Raw genomic sequence first — 23578 nt, 5'->3', positions numbered from 1 at the left:
CCCCAAACTAGAGATTACATATAATACTGCCTCTGGCTTTTGAGCTCCACCAAGCATTGCCTACATGCTTTAAGCTAGTTTAAGAGGCACAAAAGGTTTGTTTGTTTTCTTAAATTAAGCTGAGTTCTACAGCTAACACCACATTCTGTACTATACAGATAGACTGAGGTCCAACAGTGAGTACTCTATGGCCCCTATGCCAAAATGCACCACCATGCCCCTTTATGCAAGTGCTTTGCTCCCATTTAGAACAATACAATATCCATGGAAGACCCCCCTATCAACAGTAATGTGCTTTGAATAGTTAAATAGGCACACCAATAAATATTTGGTAAGCATGAATTAATGCCTTGCTACTATCACCAAGCTAGCAGATGTCTCTTTCCCCACCTTTGGTACATTTCTAGTGGCTATAGGATGCTTTACCATTACATAGCACAAATCATGTGATATGAATTCAGCCTATTTTTATATGCCGCAATGAAGTTTAGCTTTTGAATGTTCTAAGAATTCTGTAAGTGATCAGAGGAGCTTGCCGATATCAGAGCTCTAAACACCCACTGTCAAAATGCAATGTAAACTTCTCACTTAGATTTTGGGAAGAAATATTCAAAAACGTGTAACTGGAAAGATAAGATTTAACTAAACTGTTTAATTAAAAAGCTGCAGAAGTGAGAATTCCTTCTTAAGAAAAAGTGGTGCAATGCTTTCTCAAGGACAGCATGAACTCACAGTAAGTATACAAAACTATTTTTTCTTCTTCTTGTAAATTGATCTCACATTGGACAAGTATCAACAAGTAGTGTGATGTTATCCGTCTTGCTGACCTGTGCATAAGATTGTTTCCTTACAAGCAGAGATTACTTCTGCTCAAAGGACTGCCATATTAAGCAGAACACTGAAAGCCTGGCAAAGATGAGCCCCCAAAGAATGTCTCTTGTCTATTGCCCTACTCAGAAGTGCTGGAGGCTAGCAGCCTGCATCTCTAATGAGGTTTTATAAACATGTTCATTTGCACACATCTGTTAATGTAAACACAATTACCCACCCCCTCCACATCCAATGCAGCAAGTTTGGGGTGCAGAAGGTGGCTATAGGATGCTTTACCATTACATTTACCATTAGGAAGCGTATTTTGATTTTTTTAAAACAATGAGTTACTCAACCTCACATTTGAGTTTGCACTTCATGTGTATTAAAATCTATTCCAAATGTTTTTATTTATTTTAGAAAACTAAATGAAAACCACAACGGTTAGGGGATTCGGGATTAAAAGGGGCTTTGACTTTTGTGGAATTCAACAAAATTAGTGCAAGCCTAGAACAGAAGTCTAGGAACATGAGATGCTCTCTTTGGATTCTTGACAAAGTGCCTGAACATACCTTCTAAAAACTCTAGGCTTGTGCATTTACATCATAAAAAATATTTGCCTGGCATTTAAATCATATCAAAACATCTTTGGTCACATAAATAGATGTGACCCAGTTTAAGCCTTCAGAAATATTAGGTCAAAAGTACTTCAAGATGTCTAGTGGCTGGCATGCTATGTTATATAGGTGTAAGGTGCAGAAACCAAAATAGGATTAACAGGTTTTAAGATTGTAATATGCAATGCGTTAAATATTTTACAGAAGTCACCCCATTTCACACACCATAAGAATAAGGCAGTTTTTGCACAGATACTTCAGATTTCTTATTTTTGCACACACAGCTTTAGCAGATAGCAATAGTAATAAAAGCAATAATATATTCCACATTTGCAAATTGTTCTTGTGCAAGACTTGAATCAAGTGTGACTCCTTGTGTAGGATAGTAAAAGTGGAAAAATACAGGTACTATAAATATAGCATGATTAAGAAGAGGTCTCTACTCGTACACCTATCAGTTAAAAGATCGAAGTTGACAGTTCTGTGTTGCAATCTGATTTCATTTTTTAAAAATTCTTGAGACAGTTTAATCAGGCACATTATTCATTTTTAACCCATCAGATACCATAAGAACATACAGAAAGAATTGTGCTTGTGCAAGAAGGGAGATTTTCCTTAAAAGTTTAATTGTGCACAGATGCAATGTATGCAAGTGTACTGGAATGTTTGTTTCCATTATCTGAGTCAGATGGGACAGCACTGACTTATCCTTATCACTCCCTTCCAAACAGCATAATCTTCCTATCCCAACTTTCCAAGCAATAGAGTTTAAGATTACCATTGCTTAATATCAGTCTTGTGCTTTTCAGAAATGAAGTGTTCTTGGGTGCCAAGTGTCCCTAAAGGCTTGGTGACCCTGGTGCTCAAGACGAATGGAGGAGACATTATGGGAAAAGCAAAAGGGGGCAGCTACAGGATTTTTATGCATTAAAGGGGATATAAGCAAACGATAATAGCACTTATCAAAATGAACATTTTCATTCATAGACAGATGTTCCTATTCTAGTTCTGAAATTGCACTGTGAAAGATAAATATTGGGTTTGAGTCACTCATACTGACCCTTGCCTTGTAGGATAAATACTGCCTTTTCGTATTGGAGGCAGCTTTCAACTGTGCTAAATGGTTCACAACCAGACAATGATATAGCGTAGAAGGCAATTTGAAGTCCTACCCAACAAGGAAAAAAGTGTGTAAACGCCTGCAGTGTGATCAACTCTACAAAACACAATTCCCCATTAGGATTGTCGTGATGAAGCACCATAGCAGCAGTCCAACATGAGGAGCAGGAATCTCGCTGCTCTGACATAGTGTGTCACTGCAAGATTGGATGTAACTAACAGCACTGAGGTTTGCTTTCTGCTGTCAGAGGACCCGGTTCCAGTTTTAGTCTCCCGACATCATTCTCTTCACTAGGAAAGGCTTTGAGATTTGCAAGGATGTTTTCTACCAAGAACCGAGCAGCTTCATCTATGTTGATATTATCCTGTGGAGGAAACCATAGGAGATAAGTTAATGCTTTCGTGTGTAGAAGAATCTAAGAACGCCACCTCTTCAGCATGCAAGCCTTGTACAACAAGCCCACAACTTAATGCACATTCAGCTTTACGTGCTCGGCAAATCTTTTCTAAAAAAAAATTAAAAGGGGGCAAAAAGGGGGTGGGCATCCAGGAAAGAAAGACTTCAGCAATCCCATCCACCAATGCACTCAATGGGTTTTGACAATACACTATTTTGGCTGTAGGTACGATCCCTGAACGTAACCCATGCGTAAGTTGAAGACTTGCTGTATATGTGTAAAAGGTGTTTTGATACAATGATTCAAACCATTTATGAAAACTGTTCGGAACTAAAGTTTACAAGCAAAGCACTTCATGACTGTTATTTCAGCTTCCATGCAATTGGTTTAAGGTTAAAGTCTGCAACTTTACCTTTCTAAGGCCAGTGCAAAACCAGTGCCCTGTTGAATTTCATTTTCTACACAGAAAAATGATCTTCAGGTGGATGGAAGCTGCTGCATTAAAAAGCTTTTAATTTAGTTTCCTGACTTTTTTTTTTTTTTTGGCCTGCTTTGGCAGCACAGATACACTCCTGTAGCAGCATCACTACCATTTCCAGAGCTTGCTTCTCCCCCGCATGAGCCTAGCTAAGCAGGGATCAGACAGTGAACATGTTGAGATTTGACATTAATCAAGATTACTTCCTAGTGCCTTATTCACATCTCTCTATCTTGCTGTACAAGCAGTTCCATTGCCCACCATTGCTATGGGGCAAGATTTTTCCGCATCTACATATGTGTGGTTCAATTAAGTAGTTGGGGCAGAATGTGGGTGCCTATTTAGATCTGAATGCCCATTCCTTGTCAAAAGTAATATGCTACTGATGGACAACATCTGCACCTGAATGCGTGATTTTCAGAAGGATGAAATTATACTAGCTCCCATCTGCAATTTTGCCCCAATTAGTCAGCTATGTGTGGCAGCAGAGATACATGAAACTTAGAACTTGGGCCCCCTTAAAACATCAAGGATATACCGGTACTTACAGTAGTTACTGAGCTACACGTCTTCCTTTCAAGAACCACTATTGAGTGAACACCCAGAACTGAATTGGAACATATAGTCAAATGTTCTGCCAATGAGCTTTGCTTCCTTACACATTTATCATGAGAAATGGGTTGTGATTCTAGTTATTCAAATGTTTGCTCAAAGCAAGAAGCAGTGGGGTTGCCATTTCTTTTAAGAGTCACATGTGTCTGAGCTCCCTAGAAGCCGTTACTGTTTCAGGCGATGTGCTCTTTAGATCAAAAGCACAGCCATTAACTATAAAGTTTGGTCTAAAGTTTCATTTCCTGGATTTTAATGCTTCACCGTCCATATGACTAAAACAAATAAGTATCATATACCACATAATTACATGGCAAGAAGATTTATTTACACTAAATTAAGAACCACATCGAAATTAAGAAAGGATAGGCAATAAGCTCTGGGACATTTGGCTTCTTACATGATCAAACACAGATTGACTTCCGTGGTAAAGGTGATAGTGAATACACATTGTGCGACATTTTTCCCCAATTTATTATGCCATATTTTAGAGCTGTATTCAAATTTTCTCTTTTGTAACAGAATTTGTCACAAGAAAGTAATCATACTAATAATAATTGAAATAATAATAATAATAATAATAATAATAATAATAATAATAATAGCTGTTCCCCAAAACTGTATCTGAGACAAAATCAGACCGATATATGAAAGAAATCAGATAACAAACATTTATTTAGGCCAGAAACTTTTGTAATTCAATTTGTAAGTGTGCCTTTGCACAGCTTTTGTTTTTCACATATGTACACTGTGAAGGGAATTGGGGGTTGCTTGTGCGTAAAGGGTGCTGCAGCTCTAGGCAACGTTGCCTGGCTAAACCTTTCCCTGGCTGGACAGCCCTTTCTCCATGGCTGTGTCAGTCACTGGCAGAATCCGTCAGTGGGCGTTTTCTGAACTTCTTCCAGCATAAAAATTCCTTCACCCCAAGTCTCCGCCTAGCCTCTCTGCGCGGAAGTCTCCTGCGCAGAGTGGGCGTGCCCAACGGAGGTCCTGGGCTCTCCCCGCTGCTCTCTGTGGAAGAGTCTCGGAGCCCTCCCTCCGCAGTCTCCCCTTGCTTCCTGGTGTCCCTCCTATTTCCTTCCTCAAAGGAAGCTCTTTCTCTCTCCCTGCTGGTCCCTTCTCCTGCATCGTTAGGGAGCCTTACCTCCACTCTAGGCTCCGATGGCAGTTCCCTGACATACACATAAGCTTTAAAGCTTACCCTGGTTTAAGAATATTCTTACCTTTGCAGAGGTTTCAAACCACCCAGCAAAACCTCCTTCTTTGCAGAACTGGTCCATCTGAGAAGGATTTTGGCCACTGTCTTTCTTTTGGTCACATTTGTTGGCAATTAGAACTGCAGGGATTGGGCTGCCGTTTGGGAGAAGCACTTTGCTGTCCAAGTCATGTTTCCACTTGGAAACTGCCTCAAATGTTGAGCCTCTTGTGACATCAAATACTACAAAAGCACCAACAGCTTCCTTATAGTACACTCTGGTCATGTTGCCAAAACGTTCTTGACCTGAAAGACAATAGGGCAAATGTTATGAAGGGCAGCACTAGGCACTGTTTTCTTAAAGTAGCCAAAGCAAAAAGGGGTTGTTCAATACTGATAATCAGGTTATGTGGCAGCTGGCAGCCGATCATGTGAATATGGCAAAATGTATGTCCAATTGAGCTAGCACTCAGAAGAGCTAGAGATGAGTGAAATAATGAAGTCTGCCTGCACAAGACTTTGAGGATCCCCGCCCCCTACAGTATTTAGGGAATCCAACAGTAAACAATTGATCTGGCCAAACACCATTGGCCTGCACAGCACAGATCAGGCACTCTGGAAGGGTCAACTGGAAGAGTGAAGAATACAATTTGTACAAGGTCCTGAACACATTGTCCATCTATGGTGAACAGAGTCCTGCAGAAGTCTGGGATATGTAGAGGACATCACAGACATGCACTAGAGCCTGGAGGAAGTGCCATAAGTTGGTGCTTTGCATGCAGAAAGTGTCGCGTTGCATGCAGAAAGTCATCAGCATCTCCATATAGATCTAGGAATTTCCACTGTCTGAAACCCTGGAGAGTGGCTGCCCATCAGTGTAGGCAATACTGAACTAGATAGACCAGTGGTTTGACTCTGCGAATTGCAAGTGGGGAGTGCTGTTACACTCAGGTTCTATTTTCAGGCTTTTAATATAAATGCAGTTGGCCACTGTGAGAACAGGATGCTGGACCAGATGGGCCATTGGCCTGATGCATCCAGCTCTTCTGCTTGTATGCAAGACATTTCCTATGTTGCTAGAGCCTAGGATGTCTGCACAGGGTGTGTGCATGTCCTGAGATGTTGGGGGACCCATTCTGGTTTCAGATAACCTTTGGCCCAACCCCTTGTTGTTGCAAAGCAGGCTTGAGACACAGACACACCCTGGCCACATCTACCTTCAAGCTAATCCCCAAAGCAATAGCTTTACTCAGCTTAACAGTGGATTAGTCGTTCAAGCAAAAGCCATCATTCATGGCTGAAGGTGTGCACCTTTTATTGCAAAATTCATGTACCCTATTTCCAAGGGATTAAACCAACATTTACACATTGATAATAACTTAAAAGAATTCTAGTTGCTTAACGGTCAAGCATTGAGTAAGTACTAAGAATGCTAGGACGTCTTTCGATGAACAGGAGATTGAGATCCCTTGTCAAGTGCTGGAGGTCATCTGCCTAATGACCCTGTGTACAAGGTAGAAAGGAGGAGCAAGTTTTTAAAGATCCCACCAGAGCACATGCCAAGGTGGCCAACCTGAAGTCCCTGACATCGTTTTGTGTGTCCTCTGCACCCTACTGAATCTACCCTGTTCTTCCATGCCAGAGGTCTTCCCTTCCTGTTTCTTCTTAAGTTTTTCCTGACTTCCTAACTGCATCCACCCTCATTTCACGTAGAAAGGAAGAGAATAAAAACAGGGTTTTTTGGGTTTTTTTAGTCCTGGATGTATTGGTTAGGGAAATGCCACGTTCCTCTGCCCCTGGCTGTCTGGGAACAATTGTTAGTCTTCTGCCACTTAACTGCTTACTATGATTATATATGTCGGTGTGTGTATTTGTATATAGCATACTAAAGTCAGAAAGGAATGACTTTAACTTAACCTCCAGAACAGTAGCTGTATTGGAATGTTGTACAAAACCCCCTGTAGACTTTTTGAGGGGATCCCATTAAAACCAATAGGGCTTACTTCCAATGAGATCTGTATGGTACTGGGAATTGTAATGAGAGGTGGCCATGTTGCAAACTGAAGCAAATTCTGGATCGATCAATCAAAACCACATGCTGCTGGCTTCACCCACTGCAACACCCACCCACCTAGCAACAGAAAAAAGTCCATCCATCTCCATGCTCAAGGATTCCCTTCCATAGTTTAACCACTTCGCCACAAAATTATCAAATTTGTGCCAGGGACTTCAGTTAAAACATTAATAGCTCACAGTTAGGCCGGAAGATGTTGACAGAAAGGTTGGGCAAGTTGTTGGTAGACAGAGTTGGCATCTGAATTAGCTGACATACCATGAATAGCTCAGACTCCTGATTATGCCACAATATGAAATTCTATAATTTAAAAACATAAGAAGAGCCTGCTGGATCAGGGCAATGGTTCATCTAGTTCTGCTTCTTGTTTTCGGGCCAACATTGTCACATGATAGGTTGGCCAGCCCAACATGAACCAACTTTTCATGGGTAGTACTGTGAACAACTACTGCATGTGTGTTTTACAGAACAATTCTGCTAACATGGCTACTATGTTTAGAATTTTTACAGTACCACTTAAGGTGTGTGTGGGCATTTAATTGGCTTTTGGCCTGTTGAGAGCAGGCTGCTTAACGAAGCCATTGGGCTAGGACTTAGAACACACCTTTCTTCCACTGTCAGACAATTGCTTTGACTGAGTCGATTTAGGTAGGCAGTAGCCGCAGCAATTTTGGGTTATGGGCTCCACAAGACTTCCTATTATGCAAGGTTTTCTTCCCCTCCTCCCCACATCAACTGATTTTTGCAAAAATGCAAGACGCTATATCAACCAGTCCTCCCTTTCGCCCTTTCTGACCACATATGCCAAGTTTGTAAAAACCTGTATAATTATAAACTATCCAAGTTATCTTGGATATCTTGCATGGAAGGCTTTTATCTTTTGTAGAGACAAATCACACAGTCAAAAAGAGGATTATGCATGCTGATCTTAAAAATTGCAATAGAATTAAACAGGGCACGGGGAGGCTGTTTCTATGGTACTGGGGTCAGCACAGTAATGAAAAATTGGATCATTATTCTACATTTTATCTTGTAATTTGTTCATGTAGGCACTGTTGTAATATTAACCAGCAAAGTTAATGACATAAAAGCCTCTCACTAAACTCATTATAATACTATATTTCAGGTGCTAGGATCAAACATTTGAAGATGATGGATCCGGCACCAGAAAATCAGTGCAATTTTCAACTTCCCATGAAGTCACACATACCTGGCTACAACGCAGCATTCTGTAATCTGCTGAAACTAGGTCCATCAGCTAAAGTGAAGCTGACACCAGTTCTAGAATATACCTTAATCCATCCCTAGATCAAGTAAAGGGCAAACACACAAAACATCTTGCCCCATGAATCCTTTGGTATTCTCTGCAACATCACGTTTGAGAAAAGTGGAATTCCCAATTCACAAAGTTAGTTATTGCACACAGTGCCCGTTAAAACACTACTCATGTGGGCATGAACTCCAGCAGCAAGTACTGTTACCGAGAAGCTTATTTTAACTGGAACTCTGCACATGCACCAGCATTTTTTAAAAAAAAGATATTTATTAAGATTTTCAATTTTTTATACAAACAAAAAACAAACAAAAAAATTAAAAAAGACATATAGTTCATAATACAATCTTTTCAGTAACATATTTCTCTGACCTCCTCATACCTCCCCTTCTTGTATTCCCTTTTAAATTCTTTGTTCAGCAAATCCTTAACTTAAAGCATTACAGCTTATAATATCACCTTATTTTCTATCCAAACCCTTTTTTTCATCCATGTTCCAGCTAGAAACCACTCAATTTCAATCCAACATCATTCAGCATTCCTTAATTTTACAATATTTCTGTAAATAGTCCTTAAATTTTTTCCAATCTTCTTCTGCCGACTCTTCTCCCTGGTCACGGATTCTGCTCGTCATTTCTGCCAATCCCATACAGTCAATCAGTTTCATCTGCCATTCTTCCAGAGTGGGTAGATCTTGCGTCTTCCAATACTTTGCGATGAGTATTCTTGCTGCTGTTGTAGCATACATAAAAAAAGTTCTGTCCTTCTTTGGCACCACTTGGCCGGCCATGCCCAAGAGAAAGGCCTCTGGTTTCTTCAAGAAGGTATATTTAAATACCTTTTTCAATTCATTATATATCATTTCCCAGAAAGCCTTAATCCTGGGGCACGTCCACCAAAGGTGAAAGAATGTACCTTCATTTTCCTTACATTTCCAACATTTGTTATCGGGCAAATGATAGATTTTTGCAAGCTTGACTGGGGTCATGTACCACCTATATATCATTTTCATAATATTCTCTCTTAAGGCATTACATGCCGTAAATTTAATCCCGGTGGTCCACAACTGTTCCCAGTCAGCAAACATAATATTGTGTCCAACGTCTTGTGCCCACTTAATCATTACAGATTTAACCGTCTCATCCTGGGTATTCCATTTCAGCAGCAAGTTATACATTTTTGACAAAATCTTAGTTTTGGATTCTAACAATTCTGTTTCTAATCTAGATTTTTCCACCTGGAAACCAACTTTCTTGTCTGAATTGTAAACATCCATTATCTGGTAATAATGAAGCCAATCTCGCACTTTATCTTTCAATTTCTCAAAACTCTGCAATTTCAGTCTGTACCCTTCTTGTTCCAAAATTTCCCAGTATTTTGGCCATTTGGCCTCCATGTTAAGTTTTCTTGCACATGCACCAGCATTGTGCAAGCCTAATTAGTCTTCAGAACGTCTACCATATCTGCTCTTACTTACCATGAATTAATCCTAGGACAATGGTAATAAAACTAGCATCTTCGACCAGTAATTGGATGAAAACAGGGATATTTATACAAGTCAATGAGGTACTGGTGAGGGTGCAGGAAAATTCTGTCAAAATTTATAGTAACAAGAGCTTACCCTTATCCTTGTTAGATTGTAGGTGTTCAGAACTGGGCAAAAGTTTTGAAGTTTAACATGTCAGAAACCCTTTAACATGGTATTCTGCCAAGCACAGCACAGAACTGAAAAGTCAGGATCTCAAAGTTTCTTTAGCTTGCGCACAATAGGAATAGTAGGGTTTGACTTGTAAGTAGGATGAGACCACCCATCTACTCCAGTGGTGGTGGACTTGTGGCCCTCCAGTAGTTGCTGGATTGCTATTTCCTATCAGGCCCGACCGTTGTCATGCTGGCTAGAGCTCATGGGAGCAGAGTTCAACAACATCCAGGGCAACATGTTCCCTACCACTGGTCCACTATTTCTAGTTGCTGAATCATATTACTGCTACTGCACCTGGAAAAGTAAAAAAAAGATCCCCATCCAAGGCGAGACCCCTTCAGTCTTGAATGCCTATTTCATGCATGTCAGCTCACTTCTCTTCTGTGACTGTTGCCTTCTGAACCTTCATTATTCTTTCCCCAAACATTCATGCTTCTTTTACAAGTTCTGGTGAACCACATCCTGCTTACATCTTGGGCACTTCTCCAACATTTCCCATGCTGCAGGTACATGGTAAAGTTGAGCTTCTACCAAGCAATGTTTGATGGGGCTATATGTATATGTATAGAAGTGTGTTAGGAAGTCACAAATCAGTTTTAGCCCCCTGAAATGTATGTTCCATTGTATGTTTTTTAAAAGGCTATAGTTGGTTTTAGATATATTTTTAATTGCTTCTCCCATCATCCTAAGGGTAAAAGTTGACCTAAAATTAAAACAGCTCTGGATACTGAAAATTCACTTCCTTTAACAGAAGGAAGACATAATGCCCTTGCCAGCTCTGAAGAGATGATTGCTCAAAACCAGTTTCAACAGTCACCTTGCCTTGTCTTAGGGGTTTTCAATGCTTCATGCAGTGTGTACACTTCAGCCCTGTTCAGTGGTTCTCCATGTACAGAATCCAAGTGCGGAGAAATGAATGGAGGTTTCTATATTTGCAAAAACAAAGTTGCATACTGGAAACCCTAACTGATCACCACTGACTACAAGTAAAGTGTACAATTTCCTTTTGTTTTAAACAGCTCAGGACTGAAATACCTCAAGGACCGCCTCTTTCCATATGAACATACCCGGACCCCGAGATCATCTTCTGAGGCCTTCCTTGGTGTGCCTCCTCCTCAAGAGGCCCGGAGGGTGACAACACGAGAACAGGCCTTCTCTGAGGTGGCTCCCCGTCTGTGGAATGGTCTCTCCAGGGAAGTTCACCTGGTGCCTTCATTATACACGTTTAGGCGCCAGGCAAAAACACTCCGTTTTAACCAGGCATTTGGTTGATCCGATTTACATCCTATGCCATTTTAAATTTTGGGGTTTTTTGGGGGGGAGGGGCTATTGGGTTGTTGTTTTTATTTTTATTAGGTATTTTGTGGTTTTATATCTTGATTTTATTCTGTGAACTGCCCTGAGACCCTCAGGTATAGGGCGGCACATAAATTCAATTTAATTAAAAATAATAATAATCCACCATGACTTACCTGCTTGTTTGAACCAGACCCTAACTGAAAGATAGTCTGCCCCAATGAGAAACAGTTACAACACAGCAAGTGGTGTGACAGCACCTTCTTCTCTCATTTCTTCCCTCCTTTCCCATCTGCTTGCCGCAAGTTTGTCTGGAAAGCAGCCAAGGCTACAAAGCCAGCCTAACATCTCTGCACAATACTGTGTGGCATTTTACAGCCCATGCTGAAGCAAGTTCTCACATTATTCTGCTCTGCCAACAACTAACAACTATCACAGGTTTTAAACACATTGAAACCTCTTGAACTGGCAGACCTGCCATACCACACTTCTATCATCTCTTCTGCCTTATGAAATTTTAAAGGCCATTCATCTTCTGACGTAACACAAACAGTTAGAGGAATGACCCAATTTATACAGAGGGAGGTGTTGTAACCTCTGGTGCGTGCTTCTTCCTGGTTCCTTTTAAGAGACTTGAACTAACTGCTAAAATGTGCTGTAAGTTATTTGACTTATTTGTATCTAGCAGAGAAATTTCAGGGCCAGAGTCATGTGCAGCTTGTTCTTCTCTCCAGGCTACCATTTTCTTAGCCACACACACGAATCCAGGGAACTGAATTCAAGCAAGTCAGGAATTTGCATAAAATGTGATACAAGGGGCTGATTTCATACATACAGTGGTACCTCGAGTTACAAACGCCTCAGGTTACAAATGCTTCAGGTTACAAACTCCGCTAACCTGGAAGAGTTACCTCGAGTTGAGAACTTTGCCCCAGGATGAGAATGGAAATCGTGTGTCAGCAGCGCAGCGGCAGCAAGAGGCCCCATTAGTGAAAACACGCCTCTAGTTAAGATCAGTTTCAGGTTAAGAACGGACCTCCAGAATGAATTAAGTTCATAACTAGAGGTACCACTGTCCTGGCCTCCACTCATGTTATCCCTGGTGTGTTAGTGTGTTGGGATGGGGGTGGGGTTGCACTGTTTTGAACTTTAGTGCATTTTAACTGCTCTGCAATGCCATGAGTCTTGTTTTGGAAATGACATCTAAGAAACTGCATAAACTAAATTTAAGAGCTTCACTCGGAGACATGCACACTATGTTGCTAATAATATCTGAAAGGAAATCCCTTCTACCTCAGTATCCTTTCAACACCTTCTACTACCTAATCTAAGCAGACTTGGGGAAGCGTTTGACATAGCTTTAAAACTCATATCCCAGTCTAATTTTGCTAGTCTCTTGTGTTTCTCATTTTAGATTTACAGTTGGAGGCTTGTGATTCTTCTGCTCACAGTCAAGACTGTGCCCTTCTACGAATGTCCTGGCAAGCCTTGCACTGGAAGTAACTTATTTTGCACTGCAAGTGCTTGCCTCCCACCTTCCTTGCAGAGAAGCAAGGGACCTCATGTTTGAGTTCTTTGCTACAGGTGCTTCTTCCTAGGGTGGCTGGGCATCATGGGACCACGGGCCATCTAGTTCAACCTCCTGCAATGCAGGAATCTTTTTGCCCAACATGGGGCTGAAACCCATGGCCCTGAGATTAAGACTTTTATGCTCCACCATCTTCAGTCCACTTATCACCGGTACACTACCATGAATGACTTGTCAAGGGCACCCAGAAGCCTTAATGGCCAAGTGGAGATTTAGGCCTCCATGATATTATTATTGGATACAGAGACCCACTTGGCACCATTCCTCTCAACTGTCACGCCAAGACTATCTTATTTACCCAGCTGATTTCATGTCAGTGCCTAGAATTTATACCAAGTGATTCCATCCTGCTGCTTTTAAATCTGGATTTTATCCTGCTTCTGTGTTTTTCATTTTTAGCCATTTTAATTTGCAACTTTATAATTTTCTTTGGGGGTTTTGTTTACTTGTTTTGTTACCTCCTACTCTGGTGATGTTGTTTATACGTTTTGAAAAGTGGACAAAGTTATCTTCAAGACACACTCTTTTAAAACAACTGGGGAAAGGTTAGTGGGTAGACACAAGCGTTGCAGCTACTTTCTGTAACTTTTCCTGTTTTTCTAGTTAGCCATCAACTTCTGGCAGCCTGTTATTTGAACCCCCAGTCCCTAGACCTGCACACTGGCACAAGCTTGAACATATTATTCTGCTTTAGAGGAAACAAATTTCTAATTCAAAATCGAGTTGAAACCACACATTTACACAAAACAGCACTTCCTTATTATCTTGCTTTATCAGGAGTCTTGAAAATAAGCTTAAAATGCAGGCTAATGGATCTCCATTCACAAGACTTAGCTCATGTGATAAAAAGAATGAATAGTCACTTCTACATTTTACCATGTCTTTCCACAAGAGCAAAACTAAAGCCACAAGACCTCAGGGACTTTTGCTTAAGTCTTGCATTACCACACACTACTCATTTTTGGAAGGCCTTCTGTGGCAGTTGTATCTGAACTGGGACACTGTCATCTGCTCTTGCAATCCACCACCTGTATTAAGCAAGTAACATACTTGGGCCGGGATCAAGAGGAGCCTGCCTTTCCAGAAAAGCTGATTCCTATGCCATACTGAAACACTCACAGTGCATACATAGGAGGAAGTCTACTGCAAAAGGGGAAATAAACATGCCTTATTGCGGCATTTGTCAACATGTTACCCTCTAGCTGTTTTGGACTGCTACTCCTGCCAATCTGTCTTCCAAAGGCTATTTATTTATATGTTTAAGTCTTCTTTCCAGGATAAAGCATAGGGGAAAACAGTTGTGTATGCAAATGAGTGGCAAGTTTACCCACCTCCACCCAAGAGCAGCTTATTCCAACTTTTAAACAAAAAATTCTGCTTTAAAATTGAGGAGACAAGCAAGCAAGCAGCAATTACCGTATTTTTTGCTCTATAAGACACAATTTTTCCCTGCTAAAAAGTAAGGGGAAATGTGTGTGTGTGTTATGGAGGGAATGCAGGCTGCGCAGCTATCCCAGTAGCCGGAACAGCAAGAGGGATCACTGCTTTCGCTGCGCAGCGATCCCTCTTGCTGTTCTGGCTTCTGGGATTCAAAATATTTTTTTTCTTGTTTTCCTCCTCCAAAAACTAGGTGCGTCTTATGGGCTGGTGCGTCTTATGGGGCGAAAAATACGGTAGCAGGCACAGTACAAGTCCCAATTCTCTCCCCTCCTCCACCATTTTTTTAAAAAATGTGTGATTTCTGATACGGGACTGCTGTTCAAGGCACAACTGCCTAAAGCCCCTTGTAAATATATACCTAGTTTCACACTGCCTTGGGTCATGGCGAGGACTTCTCCTGCAACAGCTCCTGCATATGAAGCATTTTCAGACTAGCTTGGCAGCTAATGCAATTTTTTTTTAAGGAAGGAGTCATATAGACATGCAATACTTGCAGGGGTCAGCAAACTTTTTCAGCAGGAGGCGGGCCCACTGTCCCTCAGACCTTGTGGAGGGCCGGACTATATTTTGAAAAAAATATATGAATGAATTCCTATGCCCCACAAACAACCCAGAGATGCATTTTAAATAAAAGCACACATTCTACTCATGTGAAAAAACGTTGGTTCCCGGACTGTCGGCGGGCTGGATTTAGAAGGCAATTGGGCCGGATCCGGCCCCCGGGCCTTAGTTTGCTTACGCATGCACAATAGGATGGCCCACTTAGCAACTCAACCACTGCATTGTGCACTAATTGCAGCTTCTGAGCCAATCTTAAGGGCGACCCCACACAAAACTCATTTGCAGTAGCCTAGTCTTGAGGTTGCTAATGTACTGTGGCCAGGCTTTAGTAGCCAATGGTTATTGCTGGTGCACTGGCTGAAACAGGCAAAAGGCACTCGTTAGACACAGAGGTTGCTTGGGCTTCCAGTGATGAAAATGGATCAAGGAGTCTCCTCAGACTGCATACCCATATCTTTGGAGGGAATACAATCCTATCCAGAATATGCACATTCCCTACCTCCACTCACTCACAGGCATGTTTTTTACTTGCCAATTACAAATTTACTGGTGTTCAGAAGAGACATATCCTGTTGCAAGTTTGATTTAATTTATTATGACTCTGTAGAAGGCTTAAATTTTCAGGCAGAACCAAAAATATCAGCGTGGCTCATGATTTACACCTTCAGCGTATATCTGTTCTCCTCTCTACCCTGTTAAGCCTTCAGGGTGCTAAATACCAGCAAAAGATAAATATGGAAAAGCTTTCTTCAAGATTTGTGCTTAGGGTTAGTTTGGGGGGGGGGGGACACACGCTGTCATAATCAATTCCAAGCCTGATGCTCTGTCAAGTATCTTTCCCAATAGTTCTGGTATGCCTGTCCAAGGGCTTATCCATACTTTCTTTTCTGCCGGGTTTCTAGGCACACAAAAACCAGCTTTTTACTGTTGAATTGGATGAAATGGCAATTCATTGAAAACCCAAATTTCCATTAATTCCGATTCAATGTTAAAGAGCAGGTTTTCCTGTGGAAAGAGGTGGTGGGACGGAAGGTGCTTGGATACAGAGGTTTAAAACACAGACTTGTGCCTTGAAAGCACAGGGCAAAAATTAAGTGTGGATGAGCCCTAAATTAATGCTGTAGTTTTATCCTACTGGCTGCACTCAGTACTCGCTGAAGAATGGCCAAAACAATTATACACCAAGTCTCTCATATAAAAACAAAAACACAAAACCTGACAGCTAAATTTATTAACACAGTCAAAAATAGTTATTCTCTCATTTCTCCATCTTCTTTCACACCCCTTATTATAAAGGACATTGTTACACCTTATCAGAACTTCACTAAGGTTTCCAGATAATGCACCATCAATATATTCTTCTGTATTTGCAAGCTGCATGCTCTTGTAACCATCAATGGAGATGAGGTAGCCTTTGTATTCCATTCCCCACTTCAGCTTCACCATCCCTGGATTCCCAGTCAGCCCATTCAGAAAGGGCTTTGGATTGAGAGGCAGACTCACAGCCAACCAAAGGGTGGCTACAAAAAACTACTTGTGGGCAGCACTTGCGCCCACCAAAGCTCTAAAAAGAAAAGGCATGGAAGTATGTACCAAGTCTTATACATCATCAGCAGCCATCATATGTATATTGAAACAGTCTCAACTCACTCTTGATTCCTGTAATTAAATTCTCTACCCCTAGTTAGCCACGCATTTCCACTTGAAAATACAATTTGTTTTTATACATGATATAAATACCAACTTTGATTGTTTTTAAGCTTGATTTTATGTAGATGAGTCATTTCCCTATTTGCTTCAGATACCCACATTTCATTTTAAAAAACAAAACAAGCCTAGAATTATTTTGCCTGTCGCCACACATCAATACTGCAAAGACAGACAATATGAAAAATTAAAGAGAATGACTATCACATGCTCACTCTGGACCGTCACTCCCTTTTTCTAAAGGGCAAGCTTTACTAAGAACTTGCACGTTCAGTTTATGAATGCATCTGACAACTGGAACTCATCTGTAGGAACATTGTGACCCTTCCATTTACTATCTGCATGCACCCCAAACATATTTACTGCTGCGAAACATTCATCTGGTAGCTAACCAAGGACAATTTATTGTAATGCAGAATAGACACACATAGGACTGCAGTCTACAATTCTTTTAGGTGAGCTGTCAGAGGAATGGTTAAGAGATTATCAGTGTGATGCTTTGTTCCTTTTGAATTCTTCAAGTGAAAAAGACCATTTTTAATTTGAGACTACTGTAAAATAAAATAGAGTCTCATTTATCTTCATCAAGAATGGTACTTCAGAGAAGTCTACTGCCATGCACTTTTTATTTTAAAAAAACTCTGTTGCTCAAACACTCCTGTTAGCTGCTTAACCACTTCCCATTAGCCTATGGTGGATACTCTCTTTGGAAAAGCAACTTCCATGTTCAGGCACCACACATTCAGCCTAGCAAACAGTTGAGCAGCAGCCTCATATCCCTACTATAACTTTCTCACAGCCTGCCTGCTCTTCATTACTACTCATCATTTCCTTTACAAGTATGCGTCCCCTGCAATGGGATTATGGCAGTGATGGCCAAACTTGGCCCTCCAGTTGTTTTGGGACTGCAACTCCCATCATCTCTAGCTAACAGGACCAGTGGTCAGGGATGATGGGAATTGTAGTCCCCAAACAGCTGGAGGGCCAAGTTTGGCCATCACTGCCATAATCCTATAATTTGTTACCTCAAGTAAACCCCACTGAGTTGATCTGAGCTTGCTTTTGAGTAGTCATGTTGAGGATTACACTGAAAGTCACACTGAATTTAATGGAACTTACTTCTAAATGCTTTCCTCACCTTCCCACCCCAAACCCCTCATGATTTAACATTTAAAAGAGTTGGCTCCTGCCGACTATCATGAAAAACAAAAACAAAGTTGTTGAAATCAACAAACGTTGGAATAAGAGCCCATAGAAAACTTAGTTCCCAATTTTAAACGGATGGCAACGTAAATTATGCTGGAATAGTAAACTAGGAAATCCTGGGCAACTTGTGCTAGCATGAGGTTTTGTAATGTACATACACAGAGACACTGACATTAGCATGTACCAAGATTAGAGCCTAGTTAAGGGCTTATCGCATTACAGGGGACGCTCAACATTCACACCTCCCCCCAATATTCTTGGAACCTCTACTTCTAACCTTCATTATTTCCTCTTATAGCAAACTCAGCTGGGAAGCATCATCAGGAGTTCAAGTGCAGTCAGTGAAGGGGGAAAAAAGGGAACATCAGTATGTTTATGCAACTCCAAGTTAAACCACAGAGCCTAGGACTTGCCGATCAGAAGGTCGGCGGTTTGAATCCCCGTGATGGGGTGAGCTCCCGTTGCTCGGTCCCTGCTCCTGCCAACCTAGCAGTTCGAAAGCATGTCAAAGTGCAAGTAGATAAATAACCTTCTCTGGCGGGAAGGTAAACGGCGTTTCCGTGCGCTGCTCTGGTTTGCCAGAAGCGGCTTAGTCATGCTGGCCACATGACCCGGAAGCTGTACGCCGGCTCCCTCGGCCTATAGAGCAAGATGAGTGCTGCAACCCCAGAGTCGGTCACGACTGGACCTAATGGTCAGGGGTCTCTTTACTAATGGATTGGAGTATCCTGTAAGAAAGCACTGGCAGGAAAATAGAAGTAGAGCAGTCCACAATGACAATATTTTGTTGTAGATCCTACTTGTTTCTCTCAGAAACTCTAGGGTCAGAGTGGCTCTTGTCAGACATGTGTGCTTTAGCTTCCCTGGTTGCAATCATCAACTCAGATGCCTCAGTAACCTAATTTGGGCACACATATTTCCTGGCCTTAAAATTCAGCATGTAACAATAAATCCACTTGAAATTAAGTTACATTAGTAATGGCTGTATGTCACAAGATTTTGAATGGCATCTTGCAAGTACAAATAGGTTGAACGGCTTGAAGCTTTCTATGGGCAGACAGGGAGACTTGCTTGCATGGAAGCAGAGTTTGAAGGTTGCCAGGCACATTTTGCACCTGGCTATTGACCACTTCTTGGCAACAGATGGCACCTGATGTCTCCACCATCTGGAGGTACATGCCTGGGGATCATTGCACTAGCAACACATCCTGTAGAATTCTATCCATTATATTTTATCTACACAATCAGAATGAATTTCAGGAACCAAAAAGTCGTATTGAAAAATACTACTTCCAAATCGTCTGGCCCAAAAATGGAACAAGACATTCCATTTGGGTGATTGTGACCCTGGTCTGAGGAGCCATTTGGCGCCTAGCTTATATATATATATATATATATGAGTTTCTAACATTGCATGAAAGTTTGTCTGCTCATAAAAGGAATAATCAGAACTTACACAGCCACCTTAGTAAAACTTCAGCTTTTTCCATTTTGGTAGTTTCTCCAAGAACGTATGGTTTCAGTACTTCACGTGATCGCTGTGTTTGTATCTTGCAATGTTTATATTGTTCTATTATTGGGGTAACTACTTCTGTAGAAAGTGCAGTGCAAAATTGTTTTGGACACACTTCAAAACATCTAGGGGATTGACAAAAGGAACACACTGGTTCAGCAGGCTCCTTGCCAGGTAGGTTGCATTCTCTGCATTGTTATGTTTCGCTCTACTGACTTGCACTTCATTAACTTATGAAGCGCAACCAATTACAAGTACATTTCATGGCACTGATTAGCTGAAAACTGAAAGGTGCCAGACCACAGAAAGATCAGACCATTAAGTAACACAAAGCTTTGGAGACCAGAATTTGGTTCTTCACACACTGTGCTTCAGAACTAACTAGACAAGAGACTTAAACTAGCCAATTCTCTCATCCTGATGTGATGAAAATACAACAGTCACAAAGGAATTCTAACCATGCCCGTGTATCTCTGGTGCAACATAAGCCACATTCTAACTGCTTCTGGCCAGGTTTGTGTTTTTTACCTGCGGTGGGTGGGGGGCCAGCACAAACCTTCACTAGCTTCCCTTCCACTGACTCCTATGTGGTGCAATTCAGTTACACCAGTGACTCTGCCGGCATAAGTTACGCCGAGTGCTGAATGAAGGCAGTTATAGGATGCTGCATAACTTCATTTATCCCTGTCCCTGTCATGCCTATTCCCATATCTGACGCTGTCTGGGAAAAGTTAGGATATGGAATATCTGAAACTTAGTCCTTTACCATCAGTCTCATTAGTACTGCCAACAGGTTGTCATTTTCTGTTGTTCTATCGAGGAAAACAGTAAACACTATTTAGATTTATTGTTGTAGAACAGCCTTAAAATAAATAAAAATAAAAGACTAGATCAAAAGCACCCAATATCTGCAGATCAGAACATCAATCTGTAACCTCATCTTGAAAAGATAATTTCAATAGAACTCGATGAAACCCAGCATCTGAAACAAACATTTGCAACAGTTTGGCTGTCAGTTGAGACTCATATATATGTTACTGAACACTGGTGTTCTGTTTTTTCAACCATTACACCTGGGGTGGGCAGGCCTGTCGGATGTACTTTTGTTTGCTAGAAGAACACAAAGACCTACCCATCAGAATCAGATGCAAAGGACATACTGTTAAAATTAATCAACAAGTTCCCTCAGAGCACATTCTGAGCCCAGGAATTCTTTTTCCATGCCAAACTGTACCAAGTTCATAGTTCTTTCACACAAAAATCCATTCCTGATTTGCTTGTTTCATTCAACAGCCTAATTTAGCTGGGAAAGTCATTTTACGGCTGCTCTTTAACAACTAGATGTCAGAAACCTTTGCTGAGCTATTACAAATGAATCTGAGATCAATCATCAGACCCACCCCCCATCCCGCCCCCAAATTAGGCACTAACAGCAACAGAGAAATTACAGGTGGTGCTTGTTAGCACTGTTAAATTGTACTGGTTGTGTAAATGTAAGTATATGTAACAAGGACCATTTCTAGGCTACTAGCGGATTTGGAAAAATCACACCAATATAAATACTCCCCATATTAGTGACTGCTTTGGTAACACAAACGTTCAAAAGAGAAGTGGCCATCTTTCATTTTTAATCAACTATCAGAATGGAGTTTTTAACAGTACGTTTCTATAAAGGCTGCTTTACAGTCCTAGCAACCTTATTAAGTTAGTCACTATGATTCACTTTTACAGGCTAGTATTTGAAGGTGAGCAACTTGCCTGATGCCACCCAGGTTAAAGTACACTTGCAAAGCTCAAATGCTGATGCATGCAATCTGGCCTATCCAAATATGTCATTGCAAATCAGCCTATGCATCACCCCCAATTCGAAGCTGCTCTGCAATCACATCAATTCAACCAACTAAAAGGTCAGAAGAGCAAAAGGTTTGCAGTAATCACATTACTTCTTTAAATTAAGGGGGGGGGACTGCAGTTATAATGGCTTTCCCCCTAACTGACCCACTCTATGATAAATAGTTGCTGGACTCAGTTGTGGAGAGGGAGCAGGTACTAGGAAGAGAATGCTGATCCCATAACTGGAAGGTTGTCAACTTGGCAGATGAAAAAGAAATCCTTCTTGCATTCCACTGCTATATAAAACAGTTTGTAGTCTTAAAAGGTAGAGCAAACTGGGAGCTAGCAAAGGAAAAGAGGAACCGAAGAGACTATTACAACGAACTTTGCAAAACTGGGAAGACTTCTCTTTCAAGGCTACATCCTTGTAGTGAAGCAACTGAAGAAAATGCCACATCAAAGGCTCCCTGCAACTTACAGTTACTAGAAGTTTGTCTAAAACAAGAAGTATCACCTTTTATTGAACAACACAGCAACTGCCATAAATCATAAAGAATAACGCTCATTTCCAAAATCTAGAGTTTTTAACACACTTCACCAGAAGTCTGGAATAATGTAAAAAGTTAAGCTGATACTGATAACTTCTGGAAAATCCAGAATGCAACACAAGAGTAGCAACATCTTCGAAGCCCCACAACCTCCACAGCTGTCACACATGCAGACCTTTAACCTATGCCCATATTTTAAAAGTTTACACATATACATACTTTACACATTAAGGCTTAGTACCTCTGCTTGCATGTGGGTATATACAAAAGACTACAACTTGTGTGCATGGAAAAGCATAGGTAAGATACATACATGAAAAACTTTATCAAACTATCTCCACATAACACAAACATATGCATTTAGAAAACTGACAGGCAGAAAGTGGCTCTTCCCCCTCCCCAACAAGTAAATAATGGCAGACCCATTGGGGTAAACCCCCCTCCAAGCAGCTCTGAGTGGCATATATGAATTCTACTTTCCCTATTCATCATGCCCATCCTATAAGGCGAGTTAAGGCCGAAACAGAAACTGCTGACCTAGATACACCCAGTGAGCAGGAATATGAACTCGCATCTTCCCTGGACAAGCCCGGCCCTCTCTCCACTACATCACACTGACTTTCCATCCAAGTAAGCAAAACCAAAAGCAAGCTTCTACTCAAGACCGCATAAAGCCCGCATAACGAGGGATGGCCTCCGAGCACATGCAAGGCGCCTTTTCCATACGAGAGCAGGCATCGGCCGCCTGTCGCCTCCTCACCTGCGATGTCCCACAGCTGCAGCCTGACCAGGGTCCTGCTATCCCAGTTGAGCACTTTCAGGGCGAAGTCCACGCCGATGGTGGCCCGGTAGTGCTGCGAGAAGAGCTGGTGCACGTAGCGCTTGATGATGCTCGTCTTGCCCACGCCCAGCTCGCCGATAACCAGCACCTTGAACAGATGCTCCCGGCTCTCCGGCTGCCCCGCGCCAACGCCGCCGCCGCCGCCGCCGCCTCTCTCGCCTCCCCCCGCCATTCTCGCGCCCCTCGCCCGCCTGCCTGCCCGCCTTGCCCCGGGAGCTCCCCAGCCGCCAGCGACACTCAGGGGGAGCCGGGCGAGAAGGGGAAGGTTCCTAGAGCTTTGCTGCAGCCGCTCGGCAAACTTTCTTTGTTCAACTCCGTCTTTTCTGGTGGGAAGGCGCGTCCTCCCGCAGGCGGCTGTGGAGAGCGAGGGAACCACCTGACCAGAGTCACAGGACGCGGAAACCCGGCAAGTTATAAAACTCCACGGAGGGGCGGAGGCAGCGCAGGCGGAGGAGCACCAACCGCTGCCTCCTCGGCTCCAGCTCCTCCCCGCCTCTCAGCCCGACGCTGTAAGGCGCAAAGGAGGCTGGCGCTCTCTCGCCCTCACGCTGCTGCCCTGTTTTGGTTAGGCTGGCCTAACGCCTGCAGACATGGGACTAAGCCCCGCCGAATTCAACAGGGCATCTTCTTCCACAGAGGGGAGGGTCTCGCTAAAGATAGTAGGGAGCCTACTTGGGCTTAGGGCCGCGAGACGAAAAAGAGCCCTTGCGCCCTTAATGGCTGCATGGAAGGGGGAGATTGCCGCGCTGCTTCAGGAGAAGCTGTACCGG

General features: G+C 42.1%; 1 protein-coding gene and 1 pseudogene across 1 annotated transcript; both read right to left on the bottom strand.

Moving 5' to 3' along the window:
• Positions 1-2116: 2116 nt before the first annotated feature.
• RAB32 (RAB32, member RAS oncogene family) lies at positions 2117-23264 on the bottom strand. The gene is made up of 3 exons (XM_053382118.1): positions 22728-23264; positions 5255-5532; positions 2117-2911 (listed from the first exon to the last, which is right to left on the bottom strand). Exons 1-3 carry the CDS (start codon positions 22978-22980, stop codon positions 2762-2764), a joined length of 681 nt encoding a protein of 226 aa, XP_053238093.1. The 5' UTR covers positions 22981-23264; the 3' UTR covers positions 2117-2761.
• Positions 16324-20744, bottom strand: LOC128410599 (small nuclear ribonucleoprotein F-like; annotated as a pseudogene).
• Positions 23265-23578: the final 314 nt, after the last annotated feature.

The sequence above is a fragment of the Podarcis raffonei genome, chromosome 3, assembly GCF_027172205.1.
Source record: "Podarcis raffonei isolate rPodRaf1 chromosome 3, rPodRaf1.pri, whole genome shotgun sequence".
Lineage (NCBI taxonomy): Eukaryota > Metazoa > Chordata > Lepidosauria > Squamata > Lacertidae > Podarcis > Podarcis raffonei.
Note: the sequence above shows the minus strand (reverse complement) of the source record. Positions and strands in the feature narration are given on the sequence as shown.